This window comes from Mobula birostris, chromosome 30 (genome assembly GCF_030028105.1).
Source record: "Mobula birostris isolate sMobBir1 chromosome 30, sMobBir1.hap1, whole genome shotgun sequence".
In the NCBI taxonomy this organism is placed as follows: Eukaryota; Metazoa; Chordata; class Chondrichthyes; order Myliobatiformes; family Myliobatidae; genus Mobula; species Mobula birostris.
Window position 1 is genome coordinate 19,667,321 of NC_092399.1, and position 19,516 is coordinate 19,686,836.

The following is a 19,516-nucleotide window of genomic DNA, read 5'->3' on the forward strand; positions in this document are numbered from 1 at the left end:
GTTGAGGGGGGACTTGATAGAGGTATTTAAAATTATGAGGGGGATAGATAGAGTTGACGTGGATAGGCTTTTTCCATTGAGAGTGGGGGAGATTCAAACAAGAGGACGTAAGTTGAGAGTTAAAGGGCAAAAGTTTAGGGGTAACATGAGGGGGAACTTCTTTACTCAGAGTGGTAGCTGTGTGGAATGAGCTTCCAGCAAAAGTGGTAAAGGCAGGGTCGATGTTGTCATTTAAAGTTAAATTGGACAGCTATATGGACAGGAAAGGAATGGAGGGTTATGGGCTGAGTGCAGGTCGGTGGGACTAGGTGAGAGTAAGAGTTCGGCACGGACTAGAAGGGCTGAGATGGCCTGTTTCCATGTTGTAATTGTTATATGGTTATTCATCTTTATTTAATTGAAATCATTTTCTGATGGTATCTTGGTAATTTGCCTCAACCGTTAATTTATTTCTTTGTTTCAGTTCTTTAAGTTGAGCTTTTTCTAAAAGTGTTCGTAGTGCAACTATTAATAGGAAGTATAATCGTTTTCTGGTATGTTTTATGTTAATCATGACATGCATACCATTTAAGAATGATCTTAAATTGCACAATGAGTGTGAAAAGCAAAGCACTGTGTGATACCGTGAATCTGAAATAAGAGCACAAATGCTGAAGTGACATTTTGACCTGAAAAAAGTAGTTACTTCTGTCTCCAGAGATGCTGCCTGACCTATTGAGTATTTCCAGCATTTTCTGCTTTTGTGTTGTAGATAGCGTCTAAGCATTTTAAAAAATTTGCTAGACCTACTTAAAAAGATATTAGAATGTGGAATGCCCTTTAAGTGGGTATTAAGTAAATAATTACAAATACAGCATTCTGAAGGATATGGGCAAAGATGAATGCAGCTGTATGGCTCGTTCAGGTTAGATATGTTGGAGCAAATGTTGACCATTTCTGCTGCAGTATCAATTTATCTCTATCATTTCAAGCATCTGGCCATCTGGTTAGTATTATTATAAAATTAAATTGAAAATTAAATTCAGGCTTTTATGACATTTTTAGGTAAGGAACGTATATCTTTGGAACTGCATTTCCTGTAGCAAAATGAAATTTTTCTTTGAGCCCTCTGTTATAATGCTTCACAATAATGTTTTATGGATGAAATTATTTGGATCAGCGTAGTAATACACATGTGATGCCTTGATAGCTTTTTCACTAACAATCATTTAACTTTCTCCCCCAGGGTAAAATGGTTCAATTCTGTGGAAAATCTTGCTGTGATGAATATAAGCGGATCAACTCTGTGGTTGCAATCTGTGAATACTGTCGGTCAGAAAAGATTGTAAAAGAAACTGTAAAGATTTCAAATGTTGACAAGCCATTTTGTAGTGAAGGTAATAGATATACCCTGAAATAGTTTGCTGTGATCTAAGTGCTGACACTTTAACCCTCTTCTCATTTCTGAACTGGTTCTGGTTTCTGTTAAGCTCGTTGGTCATCTGAAAAGAGAATTTTTTTGTGTAATGTGTTCAGAATATATGGAAAGAGAGAAGTCATTATTTAGCCTGTAAAGTATGTTTTTTTTGTAAGACTTCATTGATAATTTGCATCTCTCACTAAATTGATTCAATCCTAAGAAACAAATAATTCTTAATAAAATAGTTTTTGCATAATTGAGGAAAATCTGACTACTTAAATATACAATATTTATGTTATATTATAGTACTTTAAAACCAGTTGTTTGCGAAAGGGAATGATCTTTATTGAATGTTTTCCTACAGTATTAGCACCCTGTTTCTATGTAATGCACTAATTCATAAAGTTGTTATAAAAAGGAACAAAATAAAAGATCTAGCTACAGTCTAGTTACAAAACTATGATTTCATCACTGGGGATTGCCTAGCTAAGAAGTGAAGTATTGATTTTAAAGATTGTACTTTAGGTAAATAGGATCATAATAGGGATAATCGTATAGCATGGAAACAGGGCCTTCAGCCCAATGAATCTATGCTGCTTATGAAACACCATTTGCACTAATCCTGTTTTATCTTTCTCACATTCCTCAGAGATCTTCCCTTTTACTTGCACACTAGGGGCAATTTACAATGGCTACTTTAACCACCAAGCTAAAAATCTTGGGGTCTAGGAGGAAATCATTCCACCCAAGCAGTCACATGGAGAATATGCAGTTTCCATATATTACCAGAGCTCAGGATTGAACCCAGGTCACTGGAGCTGTCAAGCAGTTGTGCTGCCTCCACAAGTGCAGGAGAAAACAGAGAGAATTTTTGAAGTAATGATTTGCTGGGAAGTCCAAGTCCACTGTCTATGCTGAGATTAGATGTTGGAATACAGAGGTATGATTATTTCCTGGAGCCATACTGAGTACTTGATTAAGCAGTGGACTTATGTAGCAGACCAAAAGAAGCTCCAAAATTGGCCAGAAACAAAAATGATTTTTGTAATTTTCAGGTTTTTATTATTATTCCTCTCCTCACCTTATGGCACACCGGGTGGAAACCTTGCCGTTTCTTTTGGCATTTTTGTCTTACTTTTAAGAGGCCAAGTTGCTATCTCAAAACTCAACCTAGCACAGACAGAAAGCATGCAAGGAGCTGGTTAGGGCCACTCGCCTTGAAGTCACTACACCACCATTTGGCTAGTCTGCAGGTTTTAGCCATAGTAATTGGTGGAGATGAATGTGAATTAAAATGTGGTTCATAAGTGCATCGAAAATTGAGATTCAATATAAAGTTTTTAGAGAAAGTTTACCGGAAAAGTTGATAAAGGAAAGGCAGTAGATGTTGTCTACATGGACTTTACCAAGGCATTTGACAAGGGCCCGCATTGGAGGTTAGTCCAGAAGTTTAAGTAGCTTGACATTCAGAATGAGTTAGTAAGTTGGCTTTGCTGGAAAAGCCAGAGTGGTAGTAGATGGTTGCCTCTCTGACTGTAGCCATGTGACTAGTGGTGTGCCTCAGGGATCTCTGCTGAGTCCATTATTGTTTGCTGTCCATATCAACGATCTGGATGATAATATAGTAAATTAGATCAGCAGATTTGCGGATTACACCATGATTGGGGTTGTTGTGGATATTGAGGAAGGCTATCAATGCTTTCAGTGGGGCCGGACCAACTTGAAGAATGGGCTAAAGAATGGCAGATGCAGTCAAGTGTAAGATGTTGCACTTTGAGGGGACAAACCAGGATAGGTCTTACATTGTGAGTGGTAGAGCACTGAGGAGTACAGTAGACTGAGGTCCTTTAACATCTGCCGGACGATGCTGAGGATGTTCTACGAGTCTGTGGTGGCCAGTGCTATCATGTTTGCTGTTGTGTGCTGGGACAGCAGGCTGAGGGTAGCAGACACCAACAGAATCAACAAACTCATTCGTAAGGCCAGTGATGTTGTGGGATGGAACTGGAGTCTCTGACGGTGGTGTCTGAAAAGAGGATGCTGTCTAAGTTACATGCCATCTTGGTCAATGTCTCCCATCCACTACATAATGTACTGGGTGGGCACAGGAGTACATTCAGCCAGAGACTCATTCCACCGAGATGCAGCACAGAGCGTCATAGGAAGTCATTCCTGCCTGTGGCCATCAAACTTTACAACTCCTCCCTTGGAGGGTCAGACACCCTGATTCAATAGGCTGGTCCTTGACTTATTTCATAATTACTGGCATAATTTACATATTACTATTTAACTATTTATGGTTCTATTACTATTTATTATTTATGGTGCAACTGTAACGAAAACCAATTTCCCCCGGGATCAATAAAGTATGACTATGACTAGAACAGAGCGATCCAGGAATATATATCCATAGTTCCTTGAAAGTCGTGCCACAAGTAGATAGGGCCGTACAGAGATCTTCTGGTTCGTTGGCCTTCATAAATCAAAGTATTGAGTACAGGAGTTGGGATGTTATGTTCAAGTTGTCCAAGATGTTGTTGAGGCCTAACTTGGAGTATTGTGTACAGTTCTGGTCACCTATCAATAAGATTGAAGAAACGTTAAGAAAATGTACAAGGATATTTCCAGGACTTGGAAGACCTGAGTTGTAGGGAAAGGCTGATTGATTAGGACTTTATTCCCTGGAGCACAGAACAAAGAGAGATTTGATAGACATTTACAAAATTGTAAGGAGTATAGATATGGTGCAGGTCGATGGGACTAGGCAGCATAATAGTTCTGCATGAACTAGGTGGGCGAAAGTGTCTATTTCTGTGCTGCAGTGCTCTATGACTCTAAGAAGAAGTAGTGTGTTTGTTTTGATTTTTAGGAAATATTTTCAGAGCATTCTCTTATTTCATTTGCAGGTTGCAAGCTTCTTTACAAACATGAATTGGTAAAACGTTGGGGACTTCATTGCAAATCTTGTAGTTCCTGTTCACAGTCTTCAAAACGCCTGATCAATCAGCAGTTTGGAGTCAAAATAGAGGAGTTCTGCAGTGAAGAATGTTTGTCCAAATTTACTGTTTTGTTTTATCAGGTACATGCCCTCAATTGTTAAGCCATAGTTAAATGGATCAAAATGTTTATTGTTTGTAATGTTGCTTCTTCCTATTCATTTATTGTTTGAGCTGATAAAATATATACTGAATGTTTTTGTGAGTGTTGTGAAGTTTTGCTGGAGTCAAACCTTTTAGGAGTATATTGTATTTTGAATCTGCGTGGTATTTTGTGGCATTTCAAGACCTGTGTAATTGGAAGGAGACCTATTGCCATATCCATGTCTTGTATTTAATTTTATTCTAGATAAATTAAAGTGATCCACTTATTCATTAGGGTTTCAAAGTTGGTCCAGCAAAAATATTGGTGGAACAGCTCTGAAATGCAAGACATGGATTTGGAGATTGGTCTCCATCCAATTACACAGGTCTTGTGATGCCTCAAAATACATATGCCTATGTGGTTGGAACTGGCTTGGGTTGAGAGAAAGCTGAGAAACCTCCGATATTGTACGAACTTCAAGAATCAAAACTTGCGATTTATTGACACTGAACAGCTGCACTATAACTTGTAGTGGTTGAAATTACAAAACTGGCAATTTAAAGGCTTGAACTAAAGATATGGTGACCCAGTTCAAATGCTATACAGTAGCAGCAGAAGTGGAATTTTTATTTAATTAGGCATCTGGCATTTAGAGAAACATCTGCCAATATCAGTAATGGCCACAACATCCATCATTATATCATTTTTATCCAGTCTGGCCTCTATGTGACTCCAGTCCCATCCCATTTAATTAACATTTACATGCTTTCTGAAATAGCCTAGCAAGCCACCCAGTTGCAGCATGACTCCCACATTCAAACAGAGAAAGAACTATAACATAGACTACCTTAGGCACCAAGTTCAGACATGGCAAAGTCACTTCCAGCCTTGCTGATCTTGCACTGACAGTGCAGCACAGTGATGTATAGGCAGGAGGAAGAAGCCAGTGCCAAAGGATAGAGGAGAATATCCCCATCTTCAATGATGGCGTGGCCCAGCATATGAGTATCAAAGAAGAGGCTGACGCATTTACAGCCATTTTTGAGACAGAGTTGCCAAAAATAAATGATCCATCTTCTGTGGCCCCAACATCAAAAAAAAGTCATCCTTTGGAAGATATGATTCATTTCAGGAGCTATCAATAAACAGATGAGAGGACTGGAAAGGCATCGCGACCAGAAAAACTGTTGCATTCCTGCTAAATGGGAAAATTCCTTTGGTACATCCTATTAACAAAAAGCTGGTTAGTCCAATCCAGATAGCTACTGCTCAGTCAGTCCGTTGTCAGTCATTAGCAGTGTGATTGTAGATGTGGTTGACAATATTAAACTATCAACAGTGCAGTGGGATTTGACAGGGTGATTTGACTTAAGACCTCATCACAGTTTAGGTCCAGATATAGACCAAAGATTTAAATTAGAGAGATTAAGAGTGTGTGCCCTTAGGAGACACCCTGTCTTCTGAGTTGTGGCCTCAAGAAGCTCTGATAAGACTCGAGTCAATTGGCATCAAAGGGAAAATACTCTGTTAGTTTTACCTCAATCAAAGGCAGATGGTTTCCAGCTGTCGAAGTTCAATCATTCCAGTCTCAGGACATCCTCAGCACAATGGGTTTAACCATTTTCAGTGCTTCATCGACATCTTTCCTTCCAACATGAACTCAGGAATAGAGGTGTTTATGACTACAACGTTTAATTCCATTTGCAACTCCTAAGAAACTGAATCAGTCCAAATGTTTACAGAATGCTAGGATGGCTTTTAGGTACAGGCTGATAAGTAGCAGGTAAAATTTGTGTGACAGAAATGCTAGGCAAAGACCATTGCCAACAAGAGCTGGTGTGGACACTTACCCTTAACATTCAGTGGCAGTACCTTTAAGTTTCCTGCCATCCCTGTTACTGATGGTTACTGTTAACCAGAAATTAATTTAGGCCAGCCCTGTAATTATTGCGACAGCAGTAACACACCAGAAGCCTGGTATTCTGCATTGATTAACTCAAGTCCTGACACCCCAATGCTATTCATCCAGATTTGTACAATATACAAGTCAAGAAAATAATGAAATATGTCCACTTTGCTGGGTCATTGCAGCTCCAAAGAAGCTTGAGACAATCCAGGATGAAATCTCATTTATAAATCGCAAACCATTCACCAAGCCAAACATTTATTCCCTCCACCAGCATCCAATGACTACATTGTGGACCACCTACAGCTATTTGCCCAGTTAATTCTGACACCATTTTCCAAACCCATGATTTCTTTGATCAAAAAGGATAAGACCAGTAAGTGCGTGGAAATAACATGATCTGTGGGGTTTTTCTCCAATTTACTGACATTCCTAACTTGGGCATGTGTGGGTAATATTCCTGGAACTTGTTCTGCAAAAACACTATGCCAGTACCTTCACTAGAAGGATTGTGGTGGTTCAAGTTTAGCCACTATCATTTTCTAAAGGGCAGTTGAGGATGAGTAACAATTGCTTTGCTAGTGATACCCAGATCCAGAAAAAAAAGTGAATAAAAGAATATTTTTTGTTTTATATTACCATGATTCTTTCGAGCTATTAAACAATCCAAGCTGAATCAGCTGCCATTGAATTGTGTCAGAGGTTTAGGTAAATGTTTCAGTCATTGCATATATGGCAGCAAGCTGTTCTGCCCAACATGGAGAATATTTCTGTTTTTGCTGTTGAATTGCAATCAACTGTGATACTATTCATTGAAACACTAGGTGGCACTCATATGGTTTCATTCATTGTATATTTAAATAAAGGAAAATAAAATACATTTTAAAATAGAAAAATAACTTCTTAATCTTTTAAAAAAAATCCTAGAGGGCTCAAAATTTGAGTGATGAAAGGCAATAGTTTTTGGATTGCATCTGCTTTTTACATTGTATCCCCTATTACCTGGCCAAGGTTGAAAAGATTTATGACTTAGTTCAGTAAATTCTGAGCCAACATTGTTGGATGCATTGTCAATACATTACCACAAGAGGGTGTTAAGGCTACTAGTTTTTTTAAACTAAGCAACTTTTATTACTAAAGATTCAGCTATAAACATTCCTAAAACACACCCTGTTTTCTAACTTCATGCTGACTAGTCTGCTTAGGGAGGACTTAATTAGGAGGGGATGGCACAAGAAAGTAACAGTGGAGACGAATTAGGAATAAAGGGGTTTTAGGTTTGGAGACTGATTAATTGGGTGCTACAGGGATTGGTGCTGAAAGTTTCAAGCTGTTTGCAGTCAATATTAATGAATTAAGTGTATGTCAAAGTTTGCTGCAAATACCAAGTGTGGTGGTAGTGAGGACATGACAGATGGAGGAAAATGTGAAATAATCCTCCCCTGTTTAAAAAGTGTGGAATGTTGACTATTTATTACATAATGAGAGTTTGAAGATATTGGTATTCAGAGTAGGGTGAATATGCTTGCACAGAAATCTTTGAAAGGTACAGTCAGCGATTTGGAAGGAAAACAAATCTGAGTACAAGATAATGGTCCTCTTCCAATTATATATACATGTGGTGAGACTGTTCTGTACAGGTCTCGTCTTTGTATCTATGAAAGAATATACGTCTTTGAGGGAGGGAAGCTAATATTCACCAGATTGCTGGTTGTGAATTATTTCAATTCTCTACACAGTCATGTTCAGTTGATATATTTATTCAAGAAAGAGCATATAGTAATGCATCTGTCTCAGGAAATGGAGGAATATGGATCAGTAGAGAAAAATATATTGGTTGAAGTTTAAAAAACATATACTCAGCCATGATCTAATTAAATGGAGGAGCAGGTTGAAATGCCCACTTTTCTGGATTCCATATGTCCTTAATGGAAAGGAGGCTCTTGAAGATTTTAAGTGATCAGTACTAAGGGGAGCAGAGGGAAAACAAGTACAGAGAAGGCTAAGGTGCATGTGTGTGAACATAAAACTTGGTGAGTATGAGTGGAAAGTTATAGATGCAAAATATGTCATGGGGATAACTGAAATATTGCTTAATAATGTAGGACTTGTCACTGTTCCAAACTTTAAACACTGACAATGAAGGAATGTCAATGTATTTTTAAGTTGGAATGGTATGTGACCTGAGTGGAGTCGTGCACTTGCTCTGCAAGGTCAAGTGTCCAGAAGAAGCTGCAAGAGTATAGTCAGAACAAGCAACTATTTGTAGATATGAGTGAGTTTACAGAGAATATTTCAGTGAAGGTTTGATACATTCTCAGATGTTAAGCTAGGTGAACCAAAACCAGAAACCCTTGGTTGACAGATGATAGTTAATGCAATGAGCAAAACAGAGCAGACAACCAGAATATATTAAATTGAGAGGACACGGAAATGAAAAATATGAGTGGGTTTCTTCCAGATGCTTTGGTTTCCATATAGGAGCAGAATTAGACCTTTTGACCTATTGACTCCACTCCACCATTTCATCATGGCTGATCCATTTTCCCACTCAGCCCCAAATCTCCTGCTATCTCCCTGTATCCCTTCATGCCCTGACCAATCAAGAATCTGTCAACTTCTGCCTTAAATATGCCCAATGGCTTGGCTTCCACAGCCACCTGTAGCAATGAATTCTACAGATTCACCATTCTCTGGCTAAAGAAATTCCTCCTCATCTCCATTCTAAAAGGACTCCCCCTCTAATTTGAGGCTGTGTTCTTTGGTCCCCCTGCATTCCAAAGGTTTGTGAGTTAGTAGATTAATTGGTCACATGGGTGTAATTGGGCGTCATGGGCTTATTGGGCCAGAGGGACTTTATCTCTAAATAAAGAAAATAAAGTAAGTTTGTTGTGGCTGACTTGCATGCAGACAGCTGTTCAGAATAGGCACTTGATAATCAGGATTGGAAGGTCAACCTTTTTTTCATAACTTTTAATGCAAAACATCATGAATAATGTGCAGAGTGTTTTGTAGGCAAATGTAGCAGCAGTCTATATATTGCGCTGCTCTCCAAGTGTCAAGTGACTCGAAGTAAAATCTAATTCCTGCTATTCAGTAGCCTAACTTATCAAAGCTTGGCTGTACTGCAAGTCCAGCAGTTGTTTTCCTGATACCAGTTGAGAGAAGAATGTCATCTTAGGGCCCTGGAGGAGCTTTCTTGCTTATGGACTTGTGACATTCATCTTTACGGTTAGTTTAACCTCATCTGATAAACAGCTTGTTCCAGCAGTGTATCTCAGCTTTGGCACTTAGTTAAAATTGTCCTCAAATACCGGAGTAGTACCAGAACATCGAAGCTTCTGACACTGAGAAATTGGTATTGATGTTTTGAGCAGTGAGTATAAATAATATTGAATATATTTTCTGTTTTATTTACAAAGAGTGGAATTGCATGTCTGATTTTTTTATTTTTGTAGATGGCTAAGTGTGATTGCTGCAAACGTCAAGGTAAACTAAATGAATCTATTAAATGGCACGGGCAAACCAAACATTTCTGTAACCTTCGTTGTGTTCTCATGTTCTGCAATCAACTTCACCTAGCTGAAGCATCACTTCCGGATGGAAAAGGTACAAAATGAAACTGCCTTATCTATGTTGGACTTTTGTTATAAATAATAATGAAACTTAAGACAATAGAAGCCCCCCCAGCCTACCCTGCCATTCCAAAGTTTCAAAGTAAATTTATTATCAATGTACAAATATGTCACCATATTCACCCTGACATTCATGTTCTTGAAGGGAATGTTCAGCTATAAGAGGAACAATGAAAGATCAACCAGAGCACAGAAGAGAAAAAACTATTCAAATGTAAATATAAATAAATAATGAGAGCATGAGATAAAGAGTCGTTAAAGTGAGATCGTTGATTGTGGGAATATTTCAGTGATGGGGCAAGTGAAGTTGAGTGTAGTTTTCTCTCTTTGTTCAAGGACCTGATGGTTGAAGGATAGTAACTGTTCCTGAACTTGGTGGTGTGATTCCTGAGACTCTTGTATCTTCTACCTGATGGCAGCAGTGAGAAGAGGGCATGACCTGGGTGGTGGGGATCTCTGATGATGGATGCTGCCTTCCCACGACAGTGTAGGTACGCTCATTGGTTGGGAGGGCTTTACCCTTGATGTACTGTGCTGAATCCACTGCCTTTCATAGGATTTTCCATTCAAAGACATTGGTGTTTCCATACCAGGTTGTGATGCAGCCAGTCAATATACTCTCTGCTACATATTTATAGACGTTTGTCAGTTTTAGATATCATACAGAATCTCCGCAGACACCTAAGGAAGTAGGGACTCTGCTGTGCTTTCTTCACAATTGCACTTAATCTGCTGGGTCCAGAACAGGTACTCTGAAATTGTTGCAGGACACCCTTGCTCCTCTGCTTAAAACTTTTTGTGATGAAAGCCAACATACAATTTATTTTCTGAATTGCGTCCTATACCTTCATGTTTCTTTTCCGTACAAGGTCCTCCTGCATCCCTTTGTATACCAGTATCATCAGATGAAAACTACTTCTGTGTTTTCCTGCCGAGGTAGCTAACTTCACATTTATCTGCGCTGTAATGCATTTGCTGCCTTATGTTTGCCTACTCACTTGTCTAAATTGCCTTGATGCCTCCTTTTCACAACTTGCAACCCCATGCAAAACTGGAGTTCCCTCATCCAGCTTATTGATCACATTGTGAACTACTGATCCATGGGATGCACTGAAAACCTATTCCATGCCAAGTCTTTACCATCAATTCTACACTAAACTTGTGAGACTCTACAATGAATTTGTTTTATAAAGAAAATCACCTTTTTGATAAATTAATCAAATTGACCTTGAGCAAAGCTAGTCATTGACAACTATATAATTTTGTTGTTTACATAGTTGACCAAAAGCAGTCTTTTGATCCCTGTGACGTTGAATTCTTATTTCAAAACAAAACAACCAATTAAAAGAGAGGTAAACTCCTAAAAAGCCACAAGGTAACACTGAAAAGTCTATGCTTTTATTAATCTCTTCCATTACCATGTTTGAAACTCCACTCTAGTGTGGTCTTCTTACTGATAACAAAATGGGGAGTGCTACAGTGAAGAGTAGTGGTTCTCTAAAATTTGTATATCTGCATATTAGCAACACATATTCAAGTAGATTAAAAAAAATCAACAAATGTTTAGGATTGCCCAGTAATTCACCCAGTAACACTTGCATCCACAGTGATGAAGTGTTTTGAGAGGTTTGTGATGAAACATATCAACTCCTGCCCGAGAAGCAACTTAGATCTGCTCCAATTTGCCGACTGGTGCAACAGGTCCACAGCTGATGTCATTTCACTGGCTCTTCACTCAACCTTGGAACATCTCGACAGCAAAGATGCATACATCAGGATACCTTTAATCAACGACAGCTCAGCATTCATTACCCTTAAACCTAATCAACAAGCTCCAAGACCTAGGCCTCAATATCTCCTTGTGCAATTGGATCTTAGAGTTTCTCACTTGTAGGTTGGTGACAACATCTCCTCCACGATCTCCATCAGCACAAATGCACCCTGCCCTAGTTGCATTACTCTTCTGACTGTGAGTCTTAAGCATAGCTCCAGTGCCACATTCAAGTTTACTGATGACACCACTGTTGTGGACCGAATCATAGGCGCTGATGAATCAGATTACAGGAGGAAGATTGAAAATCTGGCTGAGTGGTGTCATAACAACATCCTCTCACTCAATGCCATCAAGACCAAAATACTGATTATAGACTTCAGGACAAGGAAACCTGAGGTCCATGAGTAATCCTCACTGGAGGATTAGTAACCCAGGTATTTCTGTTTCACAGGACCTGTCCTGGGCCCAGCACCTAAGTGCAATTACAAAGAAAGTACAGCAGCACCTCTACTTCCTTAGGAGTTTGCAGAGTTTCGGCATGACATCTAAAACTTTGTCAAACTTCTACAGGTGTGCGGTGGAGCAGATATTGACTGGCTGCATCATGGCCTGGTATGGAAACACCAATGCCCTTGAATGGAAAAACCTACAAAAGGCAGTGGATATGGTCCAATGCATCAGGGTAAAGCCATCCCAATGAGCACATTTACATGAAGCGCTGTCGCAGGAAAGTAGCATCCATCATCAGGGAGCCCCACCACCCAGAACATGCTGTCTTCTTGCTCCTGCCATCAGGAAGAAGGTGCAAGAGCCTTAGGACTTGTACCACCAGGTTCAGGACCAGTTACTATCCCTCAACCGTCAGACTTTTGAACAAAAAGGGATATAACTTCACTTGTCTCATCATTGAAATGTTCTCACAACCAATAGACTCAGTTTCAAAGACAGTTCATCTCTTTTTCTCAATATTTATTGCTTATTTATTTATAATATTGTTTCTTCATTTTGCATTTGCGCAGTTTGTTGTCTTCTTCACTCTGGTTAAACACCCTAGTTGGGCAGTTTTTCATTGACTCTGTTATAGTTCCGATTCTATAGATTTGCTGAATATGCCCGCAAGTAAATGAATCTCAGTGTTGTATACCGCAGTTTCATATTGTCAGCAAACAGAAATATTGCACTTGGTTCCCTCATCCAGATTATTGATTGCACTGTGATCTGCTGAGGCCCATGGACTGTGATCTATGGAATGCACTAAAAGCCAAAGTCTGCGAATCTATTCCATGCCAAACTGTTACCATAAATTCCACATTAAACTTGTGCGATTTTACTTGATCAGAAGAGTATAAATACATTGCAGAGTTTCATTCTGTACTTGACATTCAAGCAGCACATTCAATTGATGAATCCAAAACTGATTTACTGTCTTGCTATACTCTTGTTTCTAATGCCGTCCTCTTTAAAAATGCAGTTACATCTCCTTTCTGGCATAACCTTTCATCCTTTTATCACCATCTGGAATAAGAAAATTTACACAAACCCGGCTCTCAACACTTAATGTTTATTCTCAGTGTTTCTTTTTTTTTTACCCCTTTTTCTATCTCTTTAAAAATGCAGTTACATCTCCTTTCTGGCAAAACCTTTCAATCTTTCAATCAACACCAGCTGGAATGAGAAAATTTACACAAACCTGGCTCTCAACACTTCGTATTTATTCTTAGTGTTTCATTTTGTTTTTTCTTTTTCTATTTCTGAATAAAGATTATTGACCTAAAACTTTTACTTCACAGTTACCGCCTGGCCTGCTGAGTATCTCCAACATTTTCTGCTTTTACTTGAAATTTCATTACCCATTTTTTTTCTTTCTTTTAAATAGTTTCAAATTATCCCCAATACTTCTCATCAGCTTTTTTCTGCTTAAACACTTTCATAATTCAAAATCATAAACCTCCTCTTTTGCTTCCATATGTTATTGATATTAGCTGCAATATTCTCATACCTATTCTTGTAATCAGTTTTTCCCTTATGTTCTGGTAGATTTATATTGACTGCTAATGTGGCTTTAGTACCTTTCAAGAAAGAACTTTCTGAAGAAACTTTAATTTTGTGATGGAACCATTGGTCTGGAACATATTTATTAGTCTTTTTTTGGCCTTTAACCTCCACATTGTTATTAAAACTTGTTTCATTGACTGCATTGCAGATCTATTAAAATGTAAGCTTTATCTCTTGGGCAGATAATTTCAACCATAAGACATAGACATGAGACATAGGAGAACAGTTAGCCCTTTTGGCCCATCAAGTCTTCTCTGCCATTACATCATAACTGATTTAGTACCCCTCTCATCCTATTCTCCTGCCTTCTCCTTCGAATCATATATGTACTTGGATAATAAAATTTACTTTGAACTTTGAATTGTTTGGTTGCAAGAGCACATGGCCTACAAGACGGCCTGCCAGAGGTGAGTATGTATTTTCCCATTGCATTGATCTTCATAATGTTAAAACCTTCAAATATTTTTTAAAAATTAACTTTAGTTGATAGCTGTGAATGTAGGTGATTTCAAATAAGTTGTGTGATTGCTTAACGGTTAACAGGAAAATTACTGTCTTCCTTCAACAGTAACTGTACCAAATGTTCCCAGCAGTCAGAGGAAGGAGACAACTCCTGTTAAAGCAAATGTGCTATCGTTGGCAAACACTCCGCCTGTACAGAATACTACCAGTTCAACAGCAACTTTAAATGGTAGGAAGGCTGCTAAAAGAATGAGCTAATATTTTACTATTGTGTAGCAAGGAAATTGCAAACTTATTTAATGATAGTGATGGAGCATGCGTGGCTTTCACTCACAGCATTTCTTTATATTTAGTGATTTTTTAATCTTCAATATCTTTGATAGAATGTTTTCAAATTGTACAACATTTGCTAAGTAGCAAGTGCCTTTGGTCCTTGCAAGTACTTTTCAGCTGGGAAGGTAGCCGGACTGGTCACAGTACCTTCTCTGCTAATGGTAGTTTTTCTTCCCTTGGTAATCAGCTATATCAAAGAATGGGAAGAATCTTGATTCTGACGATATATCATTGATCAAAATATCAACTCTGGCTTTGTGAGGGTGCTGGCTGACCTTTTGAATATTTATGGCATTTTCCATTTTTATTTAAGGCTTGCATTATATGCAGTTTCCTCCTAAACAAAGAGCATTTGAAGTCTAAATTTTGAGGATCTGAATTTTTTTTTAATTCCATTGATTTAACTTGACTAGAGGAGTGTAAGTACATGGCAGAGTTTTCTTGTACACTTGACATGCATGCAACACATTAGATTGATGAATCCAAAACTGATTTACTGTCTTGCTATGCTGTTGTTTCTAATGACATCCGCTTTAAAAATGCAGTTACATCTGCCTTCTTGCAAACTCTTTCATCCTTTTTAACAACCAACTGGAATAAAAGAATTTGCACAAACCTGGCTCCAAACATTCATGTTTATTCTCAGTGTTTCATTTTGCCTTTTTTCAATTTCTGTTCAAAGAGTATTGACCTAAATTGTGTCTTCACAGTTACTGCTTGCCCTGCTGCGCATCTCCAACATTTTCTGCTTTTATTTCAAGTTTCCACCGCACATGGTTTTTATTTAAATGTTTTGCTTTTTGGTAGTTTCAGCTTATCCCTAATACTTCTCATTAGTTTCTTCCTGTTTAAATGTTTTCATAATTCAAAATCTTCTGCTAAACCTCCTCTTTTGTTTCCATATATCATTGACAGTAGCTGCAGTATCTTATGCTTATTTGTGTAATCAGCTTTTCTTGTATGTTCTGGTAGATTTGATATGATTTTAATCCCTTTCAGGAAAGAACTTTCTAAAGAAACCTTAATCTAGCGATGGAACCATTGGTCCGGAATATATTTATTACCGTCTTTTTTGGCTTTTATGCCCCATATTGTTGTTAAATTTTGTTTCCTTCTCTGCATTGCAGGTCTGTTAAAATGTGAGCTTCATCTCTTGGGCAGATAAATAGAAATATAGACATGAGACATAGGAGAGCAATTAGGCTATTTGGCCCATGAATCTTCTGCCATTCCATCAAAGCTAATTTAATATCCCTCTCATCCTGTTCTCCTGCCTTTTCCCTGTAATCGTATATGTACTTTGATAATAAAATTTACTTTGAACTTTTAAATGTTGGTTGCAAGAGAACGTTGCCTACCAGACAGTCTGCCACAAGTGAGCGCATCTCGTCCTATTGCATTGATCGTCATAACATTAAAGCCTACAAATATTTTAAAGAAAGATTTTAGTTGATAGCTGTGAATGTAGGTGAGTTTAAATAAGTTGTGTGGTTACGTATTGTTTAACAGGAAAATCACTGTTTTCCCTCAACAGTAACGGTACCAAATGTTCCCAGCAATCAGAGGAAAGAACCAACTCCTGTTATAGCAAATGTGCTATCGTTGGCAAACACTCCGCCTATACAGAATACTACCAGTTCAACAGCAACTTTAAATGGTAGGAAGGGTGCTGAAAGCCTGAACTAATATTTTACCATTGTGAAGCAAGGAAATTGCAAACTTGTTTAATGATAGTGAAGGAGCATGTGGGGCTTTCACTCACAGCATTTCTTTATATTTGTTTTTTTTTTAAATCTTCAATATCTTTGATATGAAGTTTTCAAATTGTACAACATTTGCTAAGTAGCATTTGCCTTTGCTGGTTCTTGCAACTACTTTTGAGCTGGTAAGGTAGCTGGCTTGGTCATAGTATGTTTTCTGCTAATGGTAGTTTCTCTTCCTTTGATAATGACCCATATCAAAGAATGGGAAGATACCTGATTCTGATGACAGGTCTTTGATCAAAACATTAACTCTATTTGTCTCTGCGAAGGTGCTGGCTGACCTTTTGAATATTTATGGCATTTTCCATTTTTATTTTAAGAGTTCCATCATATCCAATATGGTGGCAAAACTAATCCAAAATCAAAACAATTGCTGCTAGCTGTGACTGCCGGGTGTTGTTATACTTGCATGACGCACCCTCAGTTCCAATGAAATTATTCTTTCAAAGAGTGGAATCCTTTATTTGATCCCTTATTAGCAATTAGCAAACTTACAATCTTAAATATAAAACGGTCAACAAAGATATGACCTCCATTGGTCCCAAGCCACAAACTGCCACAACATAAAGCATACGTAACTTACTCCCCTCGCTTTTACCACATCTCTTCTCATCTGACTAGTTACCATTATAAATGCACAACACAGAATACAATGCAAATAGAGAACAGACACATGGCTCCTAGATTCCAAGAATTATGAAAAAGCATCCGTTAGTCTTGCGAGACCATGGGTCTGCGTCTGGAAAGTCTTCGCTCTCCAGGGTGCAGGCCTGGGCAAGGTTGTATGGAAGACCAGCAGTTGCCCATGCTGGAAGTCTCCCCTTTCCACAACACCAATGTTGTCCAAGGGAAGGGCATTAGGACCCATACAGCTTGGCACCGGTGTCGTCGCAGAGCAATGTGTGACTAAGTGCCTTGCTCAAGGACACAACACGTTGCCTCGGCTGGGGCTCGAACTCATGACCTTCAGGTCGCTAGTCCAATGCCTTAACCACTTGGCCATGTACCCATCTCCTAATTATTCTATAATAATTACAACAACATGCTGCTAAGACACAGGAGACATGAAATCTCCATATTTACACAAAGTGTCCTCATTTGCTAAGCCGTCTCTGCTGATTGTGCTCTTCTCCTGCCAAACTAGGTTGTCCCTCTGAATTGCATTCAGGAAAGTCTTTCTGGAATTGCTGCTGCCAAAACTCATCCAAACACAAAGCTGAAGTTAGATCTGGCCGAGTGTGGTCTCTTCCGCCACCACAGTCTCCTTTCAATGGTCCATTAACAATCAAACCCAACATCATTTTGATTGCATTAACACTGGGAGTCACTTGAAATGGCCCCAATGCCTTAGGCCCATTCACCCCATCAGTAGCTCAATTTCTGAATCGATTTCCGGCAAATAAACATGCTTCTGGTGAGACCATTCTTGAAGATCTCTCTGATGAGGAATGGTTCCTCTGTATAGATGTTAGGCAGTTCACTATAGTTTTCACCTTCTAAGCCTGCCATTTATAATCCTGAAACAAAGTAGCTACTCACAACCTTCTCTTGACCCATGATGTGTATATATGTGTTCCTTTTCCTGTCAGGTTGAGCTTGTTCATGAGGCGCTCTGTGCAAGGTACTGCTGTACCACTTTGATCTAGGAAAGCATAAGTAACCACTTTCTTACTCTTCTTAGCCTTCAGCTGAACTGGATTTATAGGAAGTTTACAGTCATGATCACCAGCCCCCTTAAGGCCATGAGATAATAGGGCGATACTTACTGCTGTGTTTGCTTCATTCATGGCTTGTTTCGAACCTGCGCCATTTTCATCAATTTTGGGTTCAGTTTCACTTTCCCCAATAGCCACAATATGGCAAAGCTGCTTCTTTTAACTTGAGAATGAATTTGTAATCCAGTTTTTTTTCTCATCTTTACTTGCCTTTCAATGAAATCAACAATGGTAGTGAAAGTAACCTCATGGTTCTGTCTTTCGTACAATTCATACACCACCAATCTCCATTTTTTTCTGTTCATTGGGCAATTTATTTATGACAATTTTCATATTAGCCGGCGTGTTCAACTCATGCATGGCCTGCACATCATCTATAGCATTACAGCAACTGTTAAGAAAAAGACTGTCATCTTAAATAACTTTCACATCTTCTGATTTGATATGTGGCCAAGAAAACCTTTTCCATGTGGACCACAGTAATTTTATGCTCATCACCAAAGTGTTCCTACATGGTCCTTTAGATATCCTTGCTCCAGACTGGCCTACTGGCAACCTTTGACCAGCTCTCTTGGATAACTTCCAGTGTTTCATTCAGAAAAGTAGAGATGGTCCCCATAATCTTCAATGTTCCCTTCTATGCTATTCTTGAAAACCCTCATAAATGAATGATACTACAATGAATTGCCTTGAAGGTTTGAATCTCTCTTTTAGGCAGGGATGTAATGTGTTACTCTTGCATCACTATGCTTGTTATTTCCTTTGGCATCCTTATGGCCTTCAGCACGGCCTTTAGACCTTTATCATCTGAAACATGAGTGTCATCATACCATAAACCAATGTTCTCAGGAGCACATTGTGCTATTGGATATGGCACAGGTCCAGAGTACCTCTGTGGTGCAGGCTGAGAGTGAACACTCTGAACTACCCCTTTGGATTCAAACTCTTGGCTCAAAGACTTTTGATTCTCAAATGTATCCACCTTGACATTGAGTATGCTGGATTTTCTCTGTTTCATGGAAATGTAGGAACTAATGCTTCAGTGTTTTCATTCTGGCCATCTTCGCAGCAACTTCTTCCTGCAATTTAAACTACTCCATCTGTCTTCAACGTTGCTGTGCCTGTTTTTCTTGATTTCTCTGAAGCTATTCCTTCTGTTGTTTCTGGCCTCTTCGAAGCTATTCCCTCAATATCTGTTGTCTCGTGTATAACCCAGCTAAATCAGTCTCTGTTCTAATGTGTACCAATGTGCTATCAGATGCACAAGGCACCTTGCTAGTGGCTTTAGAACATATGCAAACACATTAGGCATGCTGTCTTCAACCTTATATGTAGTCAGTCACAGCCTGTTCTTTATCTTTGTAAATATTTTTATTTCCCAGAGGAAACTGAC

The 19,516-nt window shown here is 38.7% G+C and overlaps 1 protein-coding gene across 7 annotated transcripts in view; it reads left to right on the top strand.

Annotated features, from left to right (window-relative positions):
- Window positions 1-19,516, top strand: part of LOC140190616 (zinc finger MYM-type protein 4-like) — a 226,463-nt gene that overhangs the window by 161,413 nt on the left and 45,534 nt on the right. For all 7 annotated transcript variants that reach the window (XM_072247324.1, XM_072247325.1, XM_072247326.1 and 4 more), the window contains 5 exons: window positions 1,226-1,376; window positions 4,306-4,478; window positions 9,845-9,995; window positions 14,419-14,541; window positions 16,180-16,302. In XM_072247324.1, coding sequence (XP_072103425.1) covers window positions 1,226-1,376; window positions 4,306-4,478; window positions 9,845-9,995; window positions 14,419-14,541; window positions 16,180-16,302 — 721 coding nt within the window. The remainder of the gene's footprint in view (window positions 1-1,225; window positions 1,377-4,305; window positions 4,479-9,844; window positions 9,996-14,418; window positions 14,542-16,179; window positions 16,303-19,516) is intronic.